Raw genomic sequence first — 23,151 nt, forward strand, 5'->3', positions numbered from 1 at the left:
CCACTTGTCCAGGTTGGCCGAGGCCGACCTCCAATATCTGAGCCGATCAGTATACATAGAAATCTTGGAGAAGCCCTCCTTACAAGAAGAAAGCGTAAAGCACATTGAAGAGGACGGGCTGACCTGGTTGGACCCCATTGTCAACTACTTGGAGAATGACCTGCTCCCGGAGAACCGAGACGAAGCAAGAAAGATCAAGATCCGAGCTGCCAACTACACCATGATCGACGGAGTGCTCTACAAAAGAGCAATCTCGGCCCCTCTTCTCCGATGCCTTGAACCGAAGGGAGCCAAGTATGCCTTGGCCGAGGTGCATGAGGGAATATGCGGGAGTCACATGGGTGGCCGAGCTCTTGCATACAAGATACTTCGACAAGGATTCTATTGGCCAAGAATGCAAGAAGAGGCCATGAGGTATGTGAAGACGTACGAGAAGTGTCAACTGTTTGCACCAATCCCAAGCCGACCAGCAACAAAGCTGACCTCAATGCTGAGCCCAATCCCTTTCGCTATGTGGGGAATGGATATTCTCGGAGATTTCACCCCGGCATCGAGAAACAGGAAGTACGTGGTAGTGGCGATCAATTACTTCACCAAGTGGGTCAAGGCCAAGCCCCTTGCAACCATCACCGAGAAGAACATGGAGAAATTCTTTCAAGATAAGGTCATCTACCGATTCAGGCTATTGAAAGTGCTCATCACAGATAATGGCACGTAATTCAATAACCCGGCCTTCCGAGAATTCTACGAACACTTCTACTTTGACTTTCGACCCGTCTCAGTAGCTCATCCGCAAGCAAATGGACAAGTAGAAGTGTCCAACCAAACATTACTCGCCGGCATTAAGAGAAGATTAGACGAGGCCAAAGGGAGATGGGTGGAAGAGCTCCCAAGTGTCCTATGGGCATATAGGACGACAGTAAGAACACCAACCGGGGAGAGTTCTTTTCGCCTCGCTTATGGGACCGAAGCCCTCGCCCCGGTCAAAATTATGGTATCGTCGTACCAAGTGCTCAACTTCGATGAGAAGACCTGTGAAGATGGACTGAGAGCCAACCTGGACTTCCTTGATGAAGTTTGAGAAAATGCCCTACTCTGGAACATGGCATACCAACAGAGGACGGCAAAGTACTATGACTAAAGAGTCAAAGAGCGGCACTTCCGTTAAGGGGACCTTGTCCTCATAAAACTCAGCGCATCCCAGCCAAGGCAGCAAGGAAAGTTAGCACCAAATTGGGAAGGCCCGTACATAGTCTCCAAGCAAATTCGCCCTGGCACGTATCGCTTGCAGACTCCGGGGGACAAGAAGGTACCGAGACCTTGGAACTCGGAAAATTTGAAGAAGTTTTTTCAATAACTGAGCATGCTTGTATTCAGCTTCAGCCCCGACGTTTGATTCAATTAAATAAAGTCTTTCTCCACCACTTAACATATTTGCAAGCTCCTAAATCAAAGTCGTAAGACCGGTCCTCATAGACCTGGCCGACCTCGAAGACCGACCCTCATAGGTCGGTAACCAAGTCGTAAGACCGGTCCTCATAGACCTGGCCGACCTCGAAGACCGACCCTCATATGTTGGCAACCAAGTCGTAAGACCGGTCCTCATAGACCTGATCGACCTCGAAGACCGACCCTCATAGGTCGGCAACCAAGTCGTCAGACCGGTCCTCATAGACCTGGCCGACCTCGAAGGCCGACCCTCATAGGTCGACAGTAAGGTCGTAAGACCGATCCTCATAGATCTGGCCGACCTCTCAAGAGCAAACTCCCCCTTTGGCCAAGCCTAACAAAGTTTGAAACTAAGTTAAGGCATTACGCTCGGCCAGGAAGGCTGCTCGGCCACGCGTCCGCTTATATGATAGCCTGTCCAATCGGACCGATGGGAATGGCGAATTAACCAACCAAAGCGAGGATCACATTAACCTCGGGCATGGCATGGCCGAGCCGCCTTCCTGGTGAAGCATGGGTAAAAAAGAGACAAGTTCCTAAGCTCGGCTAGCGGAACGACTCGGCAGTTCGGCCACAACCTCAAATAGAACAACGTACACAAGGAAGAGAAGGTTAAGAGTGCTGAGCTAAAACACTTGGACAAATTCTGACAAAAATAGATTTTTTCATTCATTATAAGCCGACTGCTAGGCATGGTTACAAGATGGGCAGTTCGGCCCCCCCAAAAAACAACAAAAATTTACATCTCAATCTCCTCGGCGTTGGACTTGGAGGCGACCTCGGCAGTATCCATGGCGGTAGGCTCGGCAAGTGGGTCCTGGGGTTCAGCGTCAAGAGGGAAGACATCGTCCTAGGTTCCTCGAGGGGTAGAGCCTGGGTGACCTCGGCTCCCTCCTCATCTCCCAACTCCCTGACAAAGGTAGTCGCATCATCATCAAAACGTGAGAGATTGAGCTCGGGATAAACCGCCTTGATCTCGGCCAAGAGATCAGCCCGGCCTGCCTCAAAGCCTTCGGCGAAGGGAGGCTTCCTAATCTCATGGCACACATCAGCGTACTCCTTCGATTGGAGATAGTCGCTGATCGACTCGTCCTGAGCCGTGGCCAGGTCCTCCTTGGCCTTCTCCCTCACCTCGGCAAGCTGAGCCTGTAGAACCCGAACCTTCTCTTTCTGCCTGATCACCTCGGCCTGAGAGCTCTCCACTTCGACCTCGACGGCAGTAAGCTTCTCTTGGGTCTCCCGATGCCTCTAAACGGCATCCTGGGCATCTTGGTAGGCCTTCTTGCACTAGATGCCCAAGGAGTGGTTCTCGGTCAAGAGCCGCTCAAAGCGAAGCATGGTCTCCACTGCCTTGGCGAAGCCCTGCAAAAAAGCATGAGAACAAAAGTCAGGGCCGACTACACAGGTCGGACCTAATCACAAGTATCGACCAGGAAACTTACCATGTTGAAGTCCTGAAACAAGGTGGAGAGGAGCTCAGGGTCAGACAGCGCCTCGAGCTTCTCCCTGTCAGCCGAAAGCCGACCTGCATCCAGCCATTCCTTGGCGTGTGCGACTGACGTCAATGCCGAATCTCTGGGGAAGAGGCGCCAGGTCAGCCTCACAAGAACATTGCTGGCCGAGGCCCTCCCCAAGACATATCGGGAGATGTTGGGGGGTGAAGCCACGAGCGGAAGGCCACCACTCGTCAGATTGACCGAGACCTTCTGACGCTTGGTATCTTTCGGCAGGCTCCTCTCGCCTTTTTGGCCTTTCCCTTTCCTCGGAGACCCCGCTGGGCCCGTACTCTTCTCGGCCTCAAGGCCAACCACAGCGTCTAGTGGGCTCGAAAAAATGGCCTTGCCCTTGGGGGCCTTGGAAGACTCGCCCCGGGACTTCTTCTCAACATTTTTCTTTCTTCGGTCCGCAAGGGTCTTGGCCCTTAGCCGAGCTGTATCCATAGGGGGGATATGGCCGACCACTGCATGAGAAACCAAACGTCAAAAACAAATTAAAAAAGAAATGAAGACTAGATAAAGAGGTCAGCTCGAGAACAGAAAAGGGCTCGGCTCGGGCTCCTACCAGGGGTCATGTGCCACCTTTGAAGAAACCCCTCGTCCTAAAGCCGAAGGATGTCAAAGGACGGGCGCTGGGGGATTAAGTCAAGAGAGGTCAGCTCATTCTTGGTTAGGGGCAGTACCCTATTGACGTAGTTCAAGTTCATCTCCTTCCACTCGGTTCAGAGAGGGCTGTTTGGAATGGAAGTAAAGAAAAAATGAGGCTTCCAATACTTACTGAAGGTCGGCGTGCCGACCAGAAATTTGTGGCTGCCCAGGGCCACACTCTTCCCAGATCGGCGGCAGAAATAGTACCACCCCTTCTCGGGAGATTTCTTCAAGAAGAAGAGCCGAGAGAAGAGCGCCACGCTTGTACCTCGGCCCATCTCGTAAAATAGGGCGTAGAAGCCATACACGGCTAGCCAAGAGTTCGGCACTAGCTGACCAGGGGACAGGTGGAAGTGGTCCAAGATCTGGTCCACCAAGCCGAGGACGGGGAGCCTGAACGCGTACTTGAAAGGCATCTCATACAAAGCCACCTCGCCGGGCCTGATGAAGCAGGCCATCTCCCTGGGGTTAGGAGCTCGGAGCTGAATGTCCTCGGGGATGGCATAGGTCATCCTCAGATAATCGAGGTCGGCCTCCGTGATTGTGCTCGAAACGGTGCCGACACTCCCTTCCTCGGGCTCAGGGGCGTCAGCGGACAAGCTGACCGAGCCAACCCCCACTTCGGACGAATCTCCCTCACTTGATCCCTCATCGGATGAGGACGACCCAGAGTTCTCAGCTCGGTCTGCGGCGATTGGTTGGGCCGCGTGGTCAAACTCCAGGAGTAACGGAGGCTCGGCCACCTCGGCCTGACGAAGCTCCACTACATCGGGCTCATCCGAGGTCGAGCCCAACAAGTCTATGGTGGGAGAACGAGCGGGGAGCTCTCGGCTCGGACTCGCGCCCTCTGCCACCCCGGTGAATAGCTCGCCCATAGGACTACTACCAACTGACATACTGGGCGGAGAAGACTTACTGGTTGAAGAAGAGCTAACGATGAGCTGAGCGCGAACGAAGCAAAGGCGAAGCTGATCACGAACCAGTAAACACCAAGCACTACAGAGCTGAAGAATCCGAGCTTGCCGAGAAGTCAATAACTTAGAGCAGTGAAGAATGAATAGTTAGGAGTCACCTATTTATAATTCTTGGGTTGTACTGATCCAACGGCTGAGCATAGCTCAGCATAATTCAAAGGCCCAAATCAAAGGATGTTTTGAATTCCCGAGCCTGCCATAATGACTTTGCTGACGTGGCACTAACACCCAACCGTCAGACCGTGCAACGTCAAATCCACGGCAAAAAATAAGCTCGGCTCGACTGCAAAAATCTTCCAGACAAGCAGACCTGGAAACTTCACTCATCAGTGCCGAGTCGACCCCTGATGAGTGGGGGGGCCTGTGATGAGGCATAAAACACCCCACCTATCAGAGGCTGCCACATGGCCGACTTGACCTCACTTCGAGAACCGAATTGGGCCGAGCAGGAAACCGAGCCGACCCCATCTCCGATAAGTCACCTGACAGAGCCAGACTCGCGCAAGCTAGCCGGTGGCTGAGGCCGAGCTCATACAGGTCAGCCATAGACTCTTGGCCAAGCTTACGGCCGAGACCAACCTCTTGGGCCGACCTCCCAGGCCGAGGTGATGGTCAAGGCCGACCTACCATGCCGCACTCCTAAGCCGACCTCCTAGGCCGAGCCCTCCTCCACTGAAGCTGCCATAGCCCCCCACCGGGGATCTCCGGGCCACGTCAGCGCATCCCGGGAATGACGGGATAAGGATCGAGCCACGATCCCAGCGCAACACGGAATCACACTCTACATGGACTCTTACCTTAATAAGAGCCCGACCCCGAAAATAGCTCTCCACTCCGCTCTATGCAAGAGAACCTTCCGAAAGAAGGACTCCTACCATACTAAGACTCTCCCAACCGCCTCATCTCATCCTCACTCTATAAATACCCAGGTATGGAGCACCATTCCTCATCTGGCTTTTACTAGGCCGTTACGCTGTTGCATTGGAGACCTGACTTGAGCATCGGAGAGTCCTAGGCCGGAGCCACACCGGCTCTCTTATGCTCATCGCTTGGTTTTTGCAGGCTCATCCGTGGGTGAACCGGGCATCGAAGGTTTTCACCCGCAACAACTCCTATAGGTGGTTTCCATAACCGTCATCTCTTCCCACAATCCTTGATCCAATTCTCCTGTCGCCACGTGTCCTACATGGCCCCTAGTGGAGCATCTCAACACAATGCACGTTTCTTCAATTGCACAAATCCTTAGCATGGTGGGTCCCAGCCTAACTATGTGCTTTTAGAAAGCTCATATTCTATCCAGGTTCCTCCCTTTCTCCACGTGGCCACCTTTCCTGGCCCACCTCTTGGCTAACAACTAGGAACCCAAAACCTTGAACCGTTGCACTCATGAGATTCTGGGTCAATGCTGCCACATGTCCTTGACCCTGGTGCGGTCTCATCTCATCATGTTCCTACACGTGGCTTCATCTCCTAGCCCCTCTTTAGCCAAAAATGGGGAACCAACAATGCCCTTCACAATCCCGTTTGAATGGGGTCACCCAAGTTTGAATGGGATTGTGGACATGATTTATCGACCTATTGACCGAAATGGGGTGTAAACAAATGTGTTCCTATTTACTCGGTCTCTTTTTTATGATAAAACCGATTCAAACGATATCGCCCTTCGCTCACGTACTATCACCATCATCCCGATTTAAACTGACAAACTGATCCCACCCTGTACACGCTTCACATTCAACCGGCCATGTTCGGCCAGGGAGGCCAGGGCCGTGCCCATGTGAGGGGTGGAGTTAACCTCAATGGGGTTCTCAATCTTGTTGACCTAAAATTGTTCGGTCTGATAGCTATCCCATAATGGGTTCTCAGGTTCACTTCTGAAGCCATTAAAGTAGTGTAGTGTGGGGCTGCCTTTCAAATTGAGAAAATGGTGAATCTGCTGGGACGCTCAAGCTAAGAGCAACAAGCAGCACTACACAAGAGAATTCCTCTATCAAGACCCTACTAAGCCACTCGGGTGCGCCACTGCTACCACCATGAGGCCGATCCAGAAGGGGTAACTCTAAATTTGAAAAAACACTCAGCCCAGAGAACAACATCATGAGTGGTGCATGTTTCCAATTTATGTTGCACCAATGAATGCAATCCACCAAATCTACCCTCTTTAATGCTCCATTTAATAAACAAATGCTCCACTTAAAATGAGACCACTTGATTTCTCTCTGAATTATGGGGTTCACTTCCACGACTCCCTCCAAATCAAGTGGCTCCCTGGCATACGCATCAGGAACGACCAAGAAGCGGCTATTGGAGAAGGCCACCGCTCTGGTAACCCCAAGAGACATGATTCTCGTTTGCTCAGATGTCCATACGCCTCTCTAGCCTTTCCAACGGCAAAGACAATAAGCGAAGGTGACCGTTTGCGGCTCGTAACAAACGTGAAAGGATCACGAGTTTCGCCGCTGCTGCTGCTACTTCTACTTCCAGATTTTCTTCGCACTCCCTTTAGCTTCCTCAAGAACTCTCTTGATATCTTCCTTCGCTTTCGTTTTCAAGCTGCCACCATGGAGATTTCAGTTATACCCATTAATCATCTGCATTTGAAATTGCCGTGAAGTTCGCCGATCTTGCGGCAATCGGCATCGACAGGCAATCTACTCATTCAGCAACTTTTTTTTTTTTTTTTTGTGGCAGAAGAATGGCAACGGTTGAGAAGCAAATAACTAGCAGAGTATTATGAAAGTTGTGGGTGACATGTGGAGGGGATTAGAGTGAGATAATTTAGGGAGAAAAATGGGAGAGAGAAACGTAGGAAATTTGAGAGAGATTTTAGGGAAGAGGGAGTTTTAGGAGAGAGAGGAGTCATGAATGGCATGTGGAGAGAATTAGATGGAGATAATTTAGGAAGAGAGATGGGAGAGAGAAACGTAGGAAAGTTAGTGGTTTAAGAAAAAAAGTTGGAGATAATGGTGGGGGTTAAGGAGTAAGTGGGTAGGACTTAGGAGAGTGGGCTCACGTTTCATGCATGGGATACTGAAATAACCACTTTCCCAATTAAAATGCCCAACCAATGGCAAATCGAATATTGATTTGGTGTTACGGTACTAAAAATGGAGAAAATGGCTTTTGCACGGCTCCGAGGTCGGTGCCGTTATAACCGCAGGCACAAAGAATCCATGTTCCATCATCAAAAACAAATCCAATTATACGACATGTGTCACACACAGTCTCCTCAACCGACTCTATTTACCTTTGCTCTTGACCGATCGGAAGCGTTTGAACTAGCAAAACAAGACTTAACCCAAGGTAGGGTTCGGTTCATTGTTATCTTGATCGGTCATGATCGAAATAATAATCCATGATCGGTCTCTTTTTTCTTTTCTTTTTTTACAGCCCACTCTCTTATAGAAGAAAGTGGTTATGCGGTAGGTTTCTGCCGCCTTTGCCCCTTGCTTGGCGTCTATAGTTTTTAGCCAGAAAATAGATTGACAACCATTCACAACACCAGCAACAAGGCCAGTACACAAACCGTGCCCCTTGACGATGGGTTACGGCTTCTTAATGCTTATTTACAAGGGGATTTGCCCCTCGTTTCGCACTAGCGATGCACGATTTGCAAAACTTGCCCCTTGTTGAGCATCTGCATTGTCGGCATACTTTCTTCTTCCTTGAACCATTGCGATTTCGCTTTCTAGAGTCCCACCGGGCGTGCCAAAATGTGTTGGTGAAAAATCCAACACCCACACACAGGGACACAACGCACGTGGTGGAAGGAGCACGGGCATGGCAGGACCTTTGACGCAGGCCCAAACGGAATTGAAAACGGCCTGTCTTAGCTTCCGACCAGGACGAAACGATCCGTTCTAACTTCAGACTGAGACGAAACGGCCTGTTCTGATTGATGGAACAGCCTGTTCTAACTTCCAGCCAGGCCGAAACAAAATGGTCTGTCCTGACTGGCGAAAACGGCCTATTCTGACTTCTAGCCAGGACAAGAAGGGGATCCTTTCGTGCCTGAGTAGCTCTAAGATCTTTTGAGTAAAAGCAAATCGCAATGGACAAAGCAAAGAAGAAGATTGAAAATCAAATTGTTGCTTGACACTTACATAGCCATTGAAGACACTTACACTTGCCGTCTACGGACTGTTGAACATGTACAACTTGGTGTTAAACTACGCTAACCACACCAAATCTCTTGTTGCCAGTAGCGTATCTGTTGAAGTTCCCACGTCTTGCTTAGCGATGATTTGTCGAAGCTTGCAAACTTGATTCTAATGATGGTTGTCTTCTGAAACACGGGCCAGAAGACATAGCTGCTGGAGTTACTCTCCAAGCAAGGCCTACATGAATGCCCCTTGAAACATAAGCCAATGAGGCATTGGTGGCTGGAACCTAACTCCAACAAAAATTACAGAAGGGATGAAAGATTATATCCTGAAAGAAAAATGGAAAAGATAAGATAAAATAAAGATAAAGTGGGTATTGAGTTGTGTTGATCCGTTGAGTCTTCTCTTGCTTCTTGCTTGACTTTGTCTTTTATAGAAGATAGACTTAGTAACTCCCATAACCACCACTTTCACTTGCTTCCTTGTATTGGGGCCACTTTCACTCCAAAGTGCTAACCTCCTGTGCCATGTGGCATGTGGGGTTTGTAACCTCCCACCATCTATAGTCATGGCGGGTCTCACTTTTCCACTTTGTTAAATCATATTTAAAATGGTAACTCCTTGATGGCAACGTGCAATGCACGGCCCCATGGCACATATAACCGAATCCCAATTTGTGGAAATTGGGTACAAACACAACCCCAAAAGTGGTTTGTATGATTACACTTTCATAAAATAAAAAAAAATGCGTGGATTTAGTCCCACATCGGGTCTGTGCGTGTGGTGTGTGTTGTGACTCCATTCTATTTAAGGTTTATAATTGTCTGAAATTCAGAATTTGAGTTTGTTGTACCATAAAATATCATATATTTGAAGATGGACTGAAATAGCTTGAATAGGTCATTACTTTATGTGTTTTTTGGTCATGTGGGCGCTGCTATATTTGGAATGATTTTAAACTATTTTTTTTTTTTAAAATTAGTGCCCAAATTTCATCAAGAACAAGCTTGGTTCATGAAAATTGATTTACGTATTGAAAGTTATAAAAAATTTCAAAAGTCAAGAAAAACCTTAGAAACCTTGGAAAATTTTAGAAAAATCCTAGGAAATTCTAAAAAATTCTGTAAAAGCTTGAAATGTCCTTATAGTTGAAGAGCTTTGGATTTGCTTTGGATCTTAAGCTTTATTTATAGGCATCACATTCTCTATTCCTCTTCTATGAAGTTTTCAACGTGGAACATAAAAAGTGGTTTATTATTGGACTAAGCAAACGGTCTAATAATAAAATAGGGCCTTCGGGCTGGGCCTGGGCTAAAATATCTCTACCCAATCTAAAGTGGGGTTAGGCTTGGGATGAGCCTTGGGGATCATGGGCTGGGCTTGGGCATGAGTTTTCGAAAACCCATCCCAACTCAGCTTTGTTGCATCCCTACTAACACCTTCCTGGACCATAATTTGACGGGACTCTGATCTCATGGTCAAATCAGTATCTGCAGGGTCTGGGGAGGGTCATAGTGTACGCAGCCTTACCCCCGTTTTGCGGAGAGACTGTTTTTCAGAGACTCGAACTCGTGACCACTAGGTCACAATGGAGCAACCTTACGTTGCACCAAGGTCCACCCTCAAATCATTTTTCATTTAACCCTTCCAAATTATAACAAGAAAGACAATTTGGAAAAGTACTTTGCTTTCAATAGATTTAACCTAAAGAGAACCTTCATCTTTTCATAACCTCCAAATATCAAACCTCCTACAGGTTTCGATTTACGTACTTCTTCCCATGCAAATGGTACAGAGAAGTAAGTCTCTTTTGTTTAATTAATTCTTTTCTCTTTGTAGGCTAATCCCTACAAGGAAGTGTCACCATTTGAGAATTTGCAGAGGCTATTCCTCAATTTGAATTTGAAAGATGTAAGACAGGCTCCTATGCTTGCCTCCATGTTGAGAAGGAATCGGTATCTACAAGAACTAATAATTGAGGTATATATGCCCTAAAACATTGCTTGTAGAGTCTGTTTATGGTTTTGAGCCAAATATTTCTGGCCTCATCAAGTGTGATTCTTTCCTACGGATTGGTGATGCATGGATTTCTACGTCAACACAAGACTGTCTTTTGTATGACAAAGCTTTGTATTGGAATAAATGTGAGCCTTTCGAAAGTGTTGTGCATCACTTGAGGAGAGTGAAGTTGTGGGGCTTCAGTGGGGATGTGCTTGAAACGAAGTTTGCAAGTTTTCTGATAACCAACGCTACGAAGCTTAAAAGCATTACAATTCAGTGCCAAGATAATGAATTTTCAACAAGAAGCCATTTATTATCTTTGCCAAGGGCTTCGTTCGATGTCTCTATAATCATAAATAAATTGGGGGAGTAAGGTGAATAATTATCACCTCTTTCACGGGCACCTCCAATTCCTCTAATAGGGGGGAGTGGACCCCACTTTGGGCAGTGTTTTCGGGCACAATAGGGTGGTCATTCCAGCCCCCATGTGAGGAATTGGAAGAATTGGAGGGGACAGCAAATTGAAGGCCGGGGACAACGATTCGGAGTAAGGTATAGTCCTCATGAGGTTAGTGGCACTATTTATTAGACCAGAATTATCTATACCCCAAGAAGTTTATTTATCGTTTTAAGGACAATTATCATGTTCTCTCAAATAAGACCTGATCTGTCACAGCAGCTCTTGATGCTCCTCTCAATTGTACTGAATAGTGTCAATGAAACATGTTGTCACATGGAGTAGATAAATTTTCTATATTGATTTTCATTCATTTGAGTACGAATATAATAATTAATTAAGGTATTTTTTTGTTGACACCATAAAGGTGTCAAATAATTTGTAACCTTACTTTTTTTACCTTTTTAGTATAACCTACAAGTTTTTCCAATGACGGTAAATATTGCTATTTCACATGTATACTTGAAATTTGCGAATCCTTTTGATAATACTAACATATGATATGTCACTTTCATATTATTTTTCAAAATTTACCCATTAGTCAATGATCATCTCTTAGGGATTTCATGATGCACAGTTAATATCTTGATGAGATGACTGTGACCTGTGTTGCGTCAAGAAACCATCAGATGGATCCTCCAAGATGAAACCTGCAAAGAGGAACAGGTGCACAAGGGAGAGCTGGTCTTTTCCGGTAAGGGACTCTCCGATGCCTAAGTCAGGCCTCTTTAGCAACAAATAATTCAAGAAGATTTTTTGATAGATCCCCCTACCTGACCCTAAAGCATCCTATTTATAGGCCAGATCAGGCTGAGGACGTATTCTACTAGGAGATGGTAAGTCTTGCGCTCCACATCGAACTTGTCATAGTAAGAGTCACATTAGGAGATTGTTAGTTGGAGAGTCCATCAATGATAGGAGTTTCTATATTGTTGATTGGTGGAAGATCTTATTTCCTTGTAGGACTATACTAGCTCACTGGCGGGTAGTATATCCAGATTAGGATATGTTTGTCGCCATCTTTGGGGTGATCGTATCTCCAAGGGAGTGGGTTTCTTGATCTGAGTTGGTTGGATACCATGCGGGTATAGCCCGACGGGTTTGGGCGTGAGGTCGTTCCAAATGATTGAGGCCAGCCACCTGTCACGCTAGTATACACGAGCTTTATTCAGGTATATCAACTTGGATGTCATTACTAGGTGAACCGAGGGTGGATATACAAGCCTTATCCTATCTAAATGGGGTCAACTACATAGATCCTTGCACATCAAAGTAAGAGAAAAGAAGAAATAAAGACACAAGAGATGAAGAAATGAAAGAGAAATGGAAGTAAGAGGAAATAGGCCCATGTAGACGCTGAATTTTGTCACCACCCCCGGCAATGACGACAACCGAACACAGATGACTAACGACGTCCCCCACAGACATTTCTCCTATTTTCAAGCCCAGAAATACCCCTAAAAACAAAAAGAAAAATAAAAGACAAACCTAACACGCGCTAGGTCCGCACAGTCACAACGCCCTAAGGGAAGGCATCACCGCGACATCGCAACAACCTTTGGGGAGGAGACCCCTCTGGAAGAGCATCCTCTGAGCCTGTTTTTCGCCCTTGTTGCCTCCCAAAGCCCTGTTTTGCCCATTTCAGGACCCAAGATCTACATCATCCAAACCCAAATTTTCCAACCCATTTTTATCCTATCCCATTGAAGACTTGAGAATTCTCTATGACATAGTTCTCCGTCTGAGGATAGAGCATTTGGCTCCCAAAACCTCATGACGCTGCTACTCTGCCCGAGGTTCCAAGACTCAAAATATACATAAGCCGTTATTCTGTCAAAGATCCCAAGACTCAATACTTGTAAGTCATTACTCTTTCTAATAGAGGATAAGTCAGTCATTTGTCTCCACCAGAGCCAGGGGACGCTTTCCATCTTGCATTTTTCATAATCGCATTGGTTTAACACACATTTTATGTATCATCATAATCACATTGGTTTAGCGAAAAGGTATACATTTCTATCGTTAACCTTTGATTTTAGTGTAATGTAGACTCTTAAGAATTCATATGTAGTGTACATAGTAGTTAGTATAATATAGTTTTGTTTTATTTGAGCAGTTTGTGCATCATTATTTAGCCATGCATATTGGTATAGGACATTCACAAAAGGAGAATATTCAAAAACAAGCATTTAGTAGAAAGACCAGTTTTTCGGGGCGAGGTGGATGCCTAACCGCTTCCACTCTCGTAACCTAATCACTTATCCCAAATCTCTGACCTAACCAAACAGAATCATGTAGCTCTTCACAGGGCTACATCAATAGGGTCCTACGCCCAATCCTAGGTGGTGACTCCATATAATTATATGACCTCCATCCCCTGATGATTGACATAAGACCCAACTTTCCATCAAGGAGCACAGATAAATCCCCATCTGTAGACCACACCTCCGCTAGGGATATGATGGTCAAGCTTCCAATACTAGATGCTACTGTTAAACGTAAGAATTTTCTCCTTTATGCATTGTTTGATTGATAACATGTTTGGCTAACCCCTTTTGTTGTACTAACTGCATCATGCATTATGTTCGAAGTGAAATCAAACGATGAGGGAACTCCCTGTTGTGCCTCTACCCCCTAGGAGGTGGGACACATCATACTAAGTACGCTAAGATTGGATGATGGTTGATTCCTACACCACTATCATGCACACACACATGGCATGGGATCACATTTAGCCCCGTGGTTAGTCATTGGACCCCATGTGTAGCCATGGGTAATTCACGGCGAAGCTACAACCCTTGATATACTCTATGAGTTTAAAATCACCAACGAGGTTATTCACTAGTGTGTCGTGGGGTACTTTCGATACCCAAAAAGGGCACTAGATTGATTATTCTGAGTTTGCGTGACCTATTCCCCAGGTATATTAAAAGAACCACGTACCCGCGACTTGTGTAAAGTGATAGGTATATCAGTTCTGTCAAGTGTGACCTTGTTCTGTCCTATCAGCCTCCCTATTGCATGCATCATGTAGGAAACTAGATCATATACGATTAGAATACGCCACAAACTAACATAGTCTATTTAAGGCTATAAGATTCTCAGTGGTATACCCCTCCTAATGTGGAATGCTTGTCATGAAAAAGAGTTTTATCGGTCTCTCGATAGTCCCTCGCCAAAAGCAACATAACTATTTGGGTTAGTGTATCAAAAAAATGTAGCATCGATTTTCCCTCTGAGAATGATACACTATCCAGTATAGTACGTCAATGATGGAGCTCTGATTATCATGCAATGAAAGATAACTCTATATTAGCAAAGGATAAACCACCAAGAAATTCTCAATTAGGCCATTTTATCTGTTGATGTGTGACGATTCAAATTTAACCTTAAAAAACCATTGAACAACGAAGGATTTATGGTATCATTACATCAATTCTAAGGTTATAAGGGCCTTCCCTGATTAATCCAGAGTTTCGGTGAAATTGCACCATGGATTACTTGAGTAAGATGGAATAAAGAGGTTAAAGGCGAATTATTGCACAGACTAACCTTGCTTATATATATATCAGTTAACCCGATATAAGGGCACAAGGCCCCAAAAGAATTAAGGGATAAATCCCAACATCAGTATGCCCCGTAGGCACAATTATCACTAGGGCATCCATTGTCATGCTCCTCTGTCACAGCCTTTGGATCCTTGGTGCCAATGGAGTAATAGTCCGAGGACTAGACCTCGAGACCCACCAAATATCCACCATCTGCATCATAATCTAAAAAGAGTGTACACAGGGGGTTAGCTCCACTAAGCTAGTGAGGGGATGGGGATGCACATACACACAATACACAAATAGTCCATGGTGCATGCAATTATTAACATTTTTCCACCTAGCACACAGTTCTAAGTCAATAGTATATGCTACTATGACAACTTGGGAGACACTGTGCATCACTTAACTTATCATCATAGTGAAACCTTAGTTGCCACCATGGGGTCCGCACCGGCCATATTTCCAGACCACTTAGAGGCAGACTCCGATGACCAATGTACATCCCACCTAACCTCTCTCACACTCCATAGGCAGCAAGGAGCACTGACCACCCAACACCTAAACCTTTGTTGGTAAGGGTCGTAACATATGGAACGAAACCTAACCATAGTTATACTACATGAGCCCTATCGTGTCGAGAGGTATTCCGGGTGCATCAACGTCCCATTCCATCTAACACCCAAGTACCAGCACAACATGACGCATACAGATCATCATGGCATGCAATAGAAGTTCACATTTTTTTGAGGTCCCAATGCCGGTACTTCCCAGGCACAGTAACCCGATACAAGTATTTAAATATAGTCCACATCAATACACATCATAACACATCAATCAAGATATAATATGCAATTATGCAACTTGTTTGATAATAGTGCAATTAACATGATTGATATATGTTTAGTTATAATCAAACCCAAATAGTCACCCAACAACATATTTGATAATAGTGCAATTAACATGATTGATACATGTTTAGTTGTCACACCCCAGAACCACCCCATGGGAGGATTCCGATGGCTGACCCGATTATCCGAAGTATTCAGACACCTCCAGGATCCAGATGCAGTAAATACACATCACAAGCACCACACAATATCGAGATAATAAGTGTTACATTGATCAGAGTGCAGGAAAAGTAAATTTTTAGAAGTCCTATATATATATTATTTACATTAAAGTTTCAACGGCTCGATATTCCTAAGATCACGACCATCGAGTCAACAGACAACTATTCTAAAATATAAACAGTGGAAACTCATCCACCAAAAAGGGTGGTATTTAGCAAAATAAAACATAAAGATAGCACCACATCAACAGTCCTTGTTCTCCAAGGACACCCTAATCGTCTGCATGATTGGGGTCACAACCCTCTGGGTCTACCCCAGCATGTTCACAATGGTCGTCAGCCTCCGCTTCGAAGTAATTCTTCCTACTACTTTCACATTCATCTGCAAGACAATCTAAAAGAAAATATTCCACAGGGGTGAGCTCCACTAAGCCCAGCAAGTAAAGGATAGACCACATACACACAAGCATGAATCCCAAATGCATGGGTTCAATTTTAATCTTAATTTTCACCTAACAAGCAAATACCTAAATCGGGTCTGTGCTACACCAACAGTTTGGGAAACATTCTCGGTTCCTTCTTAACCTCCCGGAGACGTAACCTCCACTGTTGTATAGAGCCCACATCGGTCATTAGTATTATATACCTTCCTGTGGTTAGACCCCGATAATCATAGTCAGGACCCCATCCCGGCGTACTTCACATTCCTCAGTGACAGGGAGCTATGATCACCCAACACCTGAACCCCTGCTGGTAAGGGTTATAGCATCAAAGAATGATATTTCTAACCATATGCAGCCTAAATGACATAGTACGAGGTATACAGTGCTCCCGCATCTCATACTACGGCACACCATACTACTTGTTTTCAAGCCGACTACGGCATCTATTCTAACATAAGAATTCATATTGCCAACCATTCCACATTACATCATTCACATCCATGAGTCATAAATAATGAAATCAATAAGTATCATAAGCAAAACAGGAATTTAATTATGCATATGATTCATTAACAAATAGTACTAAGAATGAATTCAACACTCCCAAAAGAAATCAAAGCCTACCCCCACTTACCTTGTTATGCTTGCGTTTGCGAGATTGAAATAGTCATTGAGAAGGTTGCCGATAGGTTTCGATGATCAAATGATTATTTCTTATAATTATTAAGTCATACACAAGTATTAGGATATGCTTGAGTATTGGTGAGATCCTAGGGTAGCCTTAGGGTTAGGTTGGAATAGGTTTAGAATCACATTTAGGTGGAATTTCAGCCCATTTATGTGGAGGCACAGTGCTTGGGTCCAATCGGGGTAAAATGCCCCAAAAACCTGAATCAGACTCTTGGGTGGATTCTGGTCTGGGTCCACCTGAAAACAGATTAGGTGTGGACTCTTGTTGTGGATTTTGGTCTGAGTCCACTTTTGGGTCCATCTGAAAACATAATAGGTGTGGATTCTTGTTGTGGATTCTGGTATGAGTCCACCTAAAAAAAGAATAGGTGCAGGCTCTTATTATGGATTCTGGTCTGAGTCCACCTCTGAGTCAACCTGAAAATAGAATAGGTGTGGGCTCTTTTTATGGATTCTAATCTGAGTCCACCTTTGAGTCTACCTGGAAACAAAATAGGTGCAGGCACTTATTATGGATTCTTGTAATACCCTTAACCAAAATACAAGGGTAATTTGGACTTTTCACTTTATGTGCAGAATCTGTACCAATGGACCAATGAATGATGAAATTTTGGTTGTTAGCATACACACTAGAGGTAAAACCTTGCTAGTATTTTATTAGTGTTACTGCAAGGTATGCTTGTTTATTTATTTATTTTTCCTTCTTGGTGCATACATACCTGTATGTTGCTAGTATCCAAATATATTCATTTATATGTTTATTAGCATCTAAGAGAGGTTGGCCAAGTGGTTAGGACCCTATATGGACTTAAAGAGGTCTAAGGATCAATTCTTGAGGGAAGCAATTGAATGGAATTTTATTTGTTTTGCTTTGAATCGCTTGGTGGACACAATATTGACTTTTGACTTGGGGACTATAAATCGATATTGAAAGAGAAAGAGAGATTATCTTTGTCAAGGCGTACTGGAGAAGTTGAGATAGATTAATGGAAGGGAGAGAATTAAGAAACTTAAAGTTTAATGAATTAATAAACTGTAAAATAAATTAAGAGATTAAATTTAAAATTTAATTAAAAGGGAGTTGAAACTTATTTCAAAAAATAAAAAAGAAGTAAAAAAGAAATAAAGAAGGATTGAAGAAGAAGAAATAAAGATGACGAAATAAAGAAAAAGAAAAAACAAAGGAGGAGGAAAAAAAAGAGACAGGGAGAAAAGAGTTTCACGTAAGAGCAAGAGAGAAGAGGCTTCATTGGGCTTGTCATTTTTCAGAAGGTATATATTGTCATATTTTCATACTTTATATCATGGTCATTTGAATATAAGAGATTGAGTCTTAAGGTTGTATTGTTACAGAGTACTGTTTTGGACAGATTCTGCCCGCTGTTAGAAAAAGAATTGTATTTCTTAATCGATGAGGATTTTGAATCCCAATTTCGGTGGGATTATGGATGACATATATATAGAGTATTTTTTTTAAATTTGAGGCCCATCCAATATTTTTTGGTATCCCATCTGAATGAGAACTTGGGACTAGTCTGTTGTTTTGGCAGAATTTGAGCCTGAACTTGGGAATAATGAAAGCCCAACTAATACTTAGTATTTAGACTTGAAATTTGGTGTGAATCATTATTATTTAGTCTAGTTTAATACAAAAAAAATTCGGATTAAATTAGATTTGGGATATGGTATTTATGTATATTTTAAATATGTTGCGTAGATTATGGCTAAATCTGTGCACTAAGATTGAAACAAATGATTTAAATATAAAATATGACAATTTGGAGATGATTTTTGGTGGAGATCTTGGTATTATGGTAAATTGGTCCCCTATAAATTTTGAGAGTCTCTAGATATGTACAAGTGGGGGAAATAGTATAATTTGAAGGCTGTCCGTGTTTACAAGTTAGGTACAGTTTTGTAAGGGTACATAAACCTATTGATTTTGCTATTTATATTCTATGTAGGGGATATTGGATCATTATTTTTGTGAATTGAAGTGCAGTAAGAATTGAGTTAAGACTTTCAAAGATGAGTGAGACCCCGCAGAACCTATGTATTATTTTTATATACAAATCTCTTTTCTTTGATTTGCCGTTTTATGAAATTTCATGATTTGAAACAACATGACTATTTGTGCATAATTATCTTGAAGTCTATTTTGAAGTATTATACATGTTTTGAAATATAATTTGATTTTTATGGAAAGAATGCATGATTTTTACTTTATTAAAAGCATGATGAGACTTGCCATTTTATAAGATATGATTTGAATGTAATATTGTTGAACTACAACCCTTCCAACAGGGGATTATGTGTTGGGGTGGATTGTTGAGCACAGGAGTGAGGCAAGAGCATGACGTTTAAGGAAATTGTCCGGTTCTGTGAGCCAAGAGCTCGAAGCTCACAATTCCATTATGTTTAGGTATGTGGACCGGGGGGTGAGGCAAGAGCGTGACGTTTATAGAACTTGATTTTCCCTCCATAGAAGCCCGTTACCGATTCTGTGAGCTAAGAGCCTGAGTTCCATCCTATTGATTATATTGGTGATATGTTGATTTTTAGCAGTGCCATTTTATGAACCTACTGAGGCTATTAATTGGAACTGGATTTATGAACGTTTGAACTCATGGCATGTTTTTCTGGAATTTGTGATATTTTTTGATTTATATAACATATGTTTTGAAATTCTATTACATTTTTGGATATGCATTTGTTTACGAATATTTATGTTCTGTTTCTCCTTACTCATTAAGCTTTTCCCAAGCTTATCCCTTTATTTAACCACACAGAGAACGAGAGTCAAGAGCCATGCTCATGTGATGAGTGCACTGGAGTTGTTGGAGGAGATGGTACTCAGATTGGAGATGATTATAAAATTTATGAAATCATTTACCTTCTTTTATTTGGAACGGTTGTAATGATTTTGGATTTGGATTTGACCTGAATATATGATTTATTTTAATATGTGGATGGATGAATGTAATAGGGATTTATTCTTACTTTTAGTTGTGGTGCCACCAACATCTTAGTTTTAAATATTCAAATTCATATTAATCGAATGTTGAATTTAACTGTTTAAGTTTTCCGCTGTGTTATATAATGGTATTATTGAAGGTTTATTTGAAAATTATGACTAATGATTCAATTTTGGTTCATTTATCTAAAACCATTTCGATCTTGTGGATTTGTGTGACGACCCCTTACCCCTAGGCCGGTTTGGGGGCATTACAATTCTGGTCTGAGTCCACCTCTGAGTCCACCTCTGTTGAATCCGAATTTCTAAGGTTTGAGCTTTCCAACTTGATTTCTGTTGGGTTTTAAGCCATAAGGGCTTGGGGAAAAAAGTCACTAAATCTAGGATCATAACATACCCTACTCTTATCAAGGGATTTGTTGGGTTTAATGAACAAATCATTCAAAAAGACCCAAATCTAGGGTTCGCCATTAAAATTCCTAGATTCAAGTGAGGGATTAAATAGAAGGTCAAGAATGGTCTTAGAGGTGAGCATCAAGCTCCCCATAGAGTGATTTAGCTCAATTTCCATAGATTCCTAAAGGAACCATCAAGAATTAATATTGGGTAATAGAATAGGTTAAACAAATCAGCCATAGACTTTATAAAAAAAAAATGGAAGAATGTGGAGTCCCTACCTGCAAATAAAATATGGGATCTCAAGTTCTTCTTCTTCTTCTTCTTCTTCTTCTTCTTTTTCTTCTTCTTTTTCTTCGTCTCTTTTTCCTTTCAATTTTGCAAAACTGATTCAATCGTTGAGTCACTAGATTAGTTAGGAAAGTAATGCTAAATCCCATTAAATGACACCTCCACCTTGCATGGGCCAGGTGGCTTTGCCCACCAAACAGTTCTTCCATTCTAGCCACCTCCTACTTCACCATTTGTCCAACAAGCCACCACATGCTTCCTTAACCACCTCCTACTTCACTATACACCAAGCCACCTCATCTTCCCTTGCCACCTCCTACTTCACTATTTGTCCAACAAGCCACCTCTTCTTCCCTAGCCACCTCCTACTTCACTATTTGTTTAAGTATTACAATATAACTTATTTACTACATAAATAAGTAAATCATATACACATATGTATAGATATAAACATAAACACCATATTATTATATTATATATAATTTATATTAAAATAATATTATATTACACCTTAATTTATGGAGTAACATTATTATAATGTAATCCATTTAAATACATATAATAATGTATTACACAGAATTCTTGAAATTTCGCATCGGATACAAGGCCGGATCTAAGCCTGGATGTGAATCCGTGTGTGAACCCAATGTACCCTGTTGTTCAGCTCACACCGGACTCAAGGCTGGACCCAAGACTCTGCTTGCATCCTTTCTTGCCTCCGATGCCTTATTTATGGCTTTTTGCTCATGAAATCCTAGGGCTTTTTATGGGGATATTTCCCACTTACTCTAATACACTCTCACAAAAAATATTTAAGTTTAAAATATCAAACATGGCTTATGCTTGTCAGTTAGTGGAATTTACCACGATCCGTACATCTGTCCATGGGTCTTGCAACTACACAAGGGAGATATCCGTCATTTTACTGGTATGTGACGCATTGTCAAAAAGGTTCTTTCTTCATCATCTACCCATTCGAACACCCAACCAAAATTTCCATAACGTACTTGACGCTACGACTTCGGGTTCTGGATCTATAATCGGATTCGGGTTAGGGTTCGGAGTTAGGGCTTACAACCAAAGTTCAAATTAGCCCGGATTTTTAGGCACAGGTGTAACATACCTCCCACCTTACAAAAATTTCATCCTCGAAATTTGACATGTCTAGGGTTTAAAGGAAAATGAACTCGAACATATATTTCAAGAAATTAAACTATCTCTGCGTATTTCTCCAAATAATCTATACTTTAATGGTTTTGGTTTGTGTGGCATAATTTTTTTTTATCACCTTAGTTACATGACTCCTCCTATGAAGACTTTCACTTCAGGTTCTTCAATACCCGACTCAACTTTAGAATGAATAGGGTATTGATGGAATCATTACTGTTCACTCCCAATGACGGAGGGGACATTTGACGACCCATTACTCCACTCATACCTATTGTTGAGCAAGGTTTTGTAAAAAATCCATCGGTTTCGGTTTCTTTCCATTCTCGACTATTCTTGGCTATACTTAACACCCATCACTTAATTTCTAGATTTTGTTATTTACCAGCAACTACTTGGTATACTTTAAACTTACTTGAATTCAGCCTGAAATGTTCTATTTATTTGGTTCGAGATTGTATATCCTTATCGAGACTTAATTACACATCTTGGTCTCTTACCAACCATCCAGAATCTAGATATGAATCTAATATTTCTCAACGGATAAAGTTTATACACTTCATTTAAATTCACAGCATATTCAGCAGGAGTGCTAACGACTAATTTATGTTCTAAGTTCTTCTAGGGCACATTCATCTTATAGCAAAACAGTGGAAACGAAAAGTGTGATGTACTAGAATTTAATTAATACTCGATCAGGTGAGGATGATATGGATAAAGTACCTGTCACCACAGCTGGATTTGCCTCAACTTCCTCTACGATCAAGGCACATTCTTGCTTTTGAACTCTATTGTTTTGGGGCCGAAAAGGTCGGTTGGTAGGTTGAAACTGTAAAGGTGCACCTACTCTTCGGCGAGGGCAATTTCTGGATACATGTCCGGTTTGATTGCATTCATAACATCGGATTGGACCATAGGGATGTGGATTGGGTGTGAACCTAATGGGCTGAGAACATTCTTGAATTGTAGTTGGTCGAGGGGGCCGAAAAGTTTGATCCATTTCTAGCCTACGGTCCTGTTGTGGTTGCTCGAGATGGGGAACGTATACTTGTGATACGTGCTTAGCTTTACGATACGGACAAGCCCTGGAGATATGCCCCAATTGATTACAGCTAAAATAATGAATGTTCTCACTAGACGGTCGTGATGTAGCTGTGAACCTTGCCGATTGACTGAGTCGATTTTCATCCTTTCCGTCAGAGCATGCTGGAGTAGAATCAAGATAGGGCCCTTTGGGAGCCTTACTAGGTGTCCCAGACACTTGTGAGGTCATAGGTCTCTTCTTATACCCTTGTCGTGTTGTGCCCTCAACTACTTGTCCTTCTTCCACAAATTTGTTGGGCACAGGTGGTGTGTCATATACAAGAGAACTCCCTAGTATGACCTGTGCCCGCTGCGCAGCTTGAATTTGTGCATTCATGCAAATCATGAACTGCTGCTGT

The 23,151-nt window shown here is 43.1% G+C and overlaps 1 protein-coding gene across 1 annotated transcript in view; it reads left to right on the plus strand.

The window, feature by feature from the left end:
- LOC122638939 (F-box protein At1g80960-like) overlaps positions 1-22,774 on the plus strand; it is a 34,009-nt gene extending 11,235 nt beyond the window's left edge. Inside the window, exons 2-3 of the mRNA XM_043831790.1 lie at positions 10,510-10,650; positions 22,679-22,774. Coding sequence (XP_043687725.1) covers positions 10,510-10,650; positions 22,679-22,774 — 237 coding nt within the window. The remainder of the gene's footprint in view (positions 1-10,509; positions 10,651-22,678) is intronic.
- The last annotated feature ends 377 nt before the right edge of the window (positions 22,775-23,151 follow it).

The sequence above is a fragment of the Telopea speciosissima genome, chromosome 9, assembly GCF_018873765.1.
Source record: "Telopea speciosissima isolate NSW1024214 ecotype Mountain lineage chromosome 9, Tspe_v1, whole genome shotgun sequence".
Classification (NCBI taxonomy): Eukaryota; Viridiplantae; Streptophyta; class Magnoliopsida; order Proteales; family Proteaceae; genus Telopea; species Telopea speciosissima.